Source organism: Cebus imitator, unplaced genomic scaffold (genome assembly GCF_001604975.1).
Source record: "Cebus imitator isolate Cc_AM_T3 unplaced genomic scaffold, Cebus_imitator-1.0 Scaffold275, whole genome shotgun sequence".
Lineage (NCBI taxonomy): Eukaryota > Metazoa > Chordata > Mammalia > Primates > Cebidae > Cebus > Cebus imitator.
The window spans coordinates 1,786,896-1,788,058 of record NW_016107590.1 but is presented as its reverse complement, the minus strand read 5'-3'; the positions used below and the strand labels follow the sequence as shown (position 1 = coordinate 1,788,058).

General features: G+C 48.4%; 1 protein-coding gene across 1 annotated transcript in view; it reads left to right on the top strand.

Annotated features, from left to right (window-relative positions):
- The first annotated feature begins 782 nt into the window (after positions 1 to 782).
- Positions 783 to 1,163, top strand: part of TEX43 (testis expressed 43) — a 9,614-nt gene continuing 9,233 nt past the window's right edge. Inside the window, exon 1 of the mRNA XM_017501006.2 lies at positions 783 to 964. Within this exon, the coding sequence (XP_017356495.1) occupies positions 879 to 964 (86 nt within the window). The 5' untranslated portion in view covers positions 783 to 878. The remainder of the gene's footprint in view (positions 965 to 1,163) is intronic.

Sequence of the window (1,163 nt, the reverse complement as noted above, 5' to 3'; positions counted from 1 at the left end):
ACCATGTTGACCAGGATGGTCTCGATCTCTTGACCTCGTGATCCACCCGCCTCGGCCTCCCAAAGTGCTGGGATTACAGGCTTGAGCCACCGTGCCTGGCCTATTTATTTTTTTGAGATGAAATCTTGCTGTGTTGCCCAGGCTGGAGTGCAGTAGCACCATCTCTGTTCATCACAACCTGCACTTCCCAGGTTCAAGCAATTATCTGAGATCACGGGTCAAGCAATTATCTGAGATCACAGGAGCGTACCACCATGCCCGACTATTTTTGTGTTTTTAGTAGAGATGGTGTATTACCATTTTGGCCAGGCTGATCTTGAACTCCTGACCTCAAGTGATCCACCCACATCAGCCTTCCAACGTGCTGGGATTACAGGTGTGAGCCACTGCACCCAGCCAAATTTTTTTATTTTATGTAGAGACAGGAACTTACTATGTTGCCCAGGCTGACCTCTAATTCCTGGGCTTAAGTGATCCTCCTGCCTCATCTTCCCAAGGTGCTAGGGTTGCAGGCATGAGCCACTGTGCTGGGCCAGAAGGGGGATTTTTTTAAAATCCTGAAAATAGCCCTGAGCTGGACACTTTTTTTTTTTTCCAAGACAGAGTCTCACTGTCGCCAGGCTGGAATGCAGTGGCGCAATCTTGGCTCACTGCAACCTCCGCCTCGGGTGCAAGTGATTATTCTGCCTCAGCCTCCCAAGTAGCTGGGATTAGAGGTGCCCACCACCATATCTGTGAGCTGGATACTCTTAACAGCTACTGCTGAGTGTTACTATGAAGTTAGAAAAACATTGTTACATCAGAGCAGCATTGTCATCATAATTAGACTAGTGAGTTAGTGAAGTTTTAGATGAGAATTCCACCCACTGCTGTCAGGAATGGCTTCAGGGAAAGATACTTGCCCTACTTTGCCTAAAATCACCAACAACTGCTCTGATGAGAGTCCCTACAAACCTGCTAATAAGTGAGGACTTACGGGGTCTGGGGTTATTTTGTTTGCTTGTTTCGCAACCTGGGAGCTACATAGATAAGAATAATAACCTTGGCCGGGCGCGGTGGCTCAAGCCTGTAATCCCAGCACTTTGGGAGGCCGAGGTGGGTGGATCACGAGGTCAAGAGATCGAGACCATCCTGGTCAACATGGTGAAACCCCGTCTCTACTA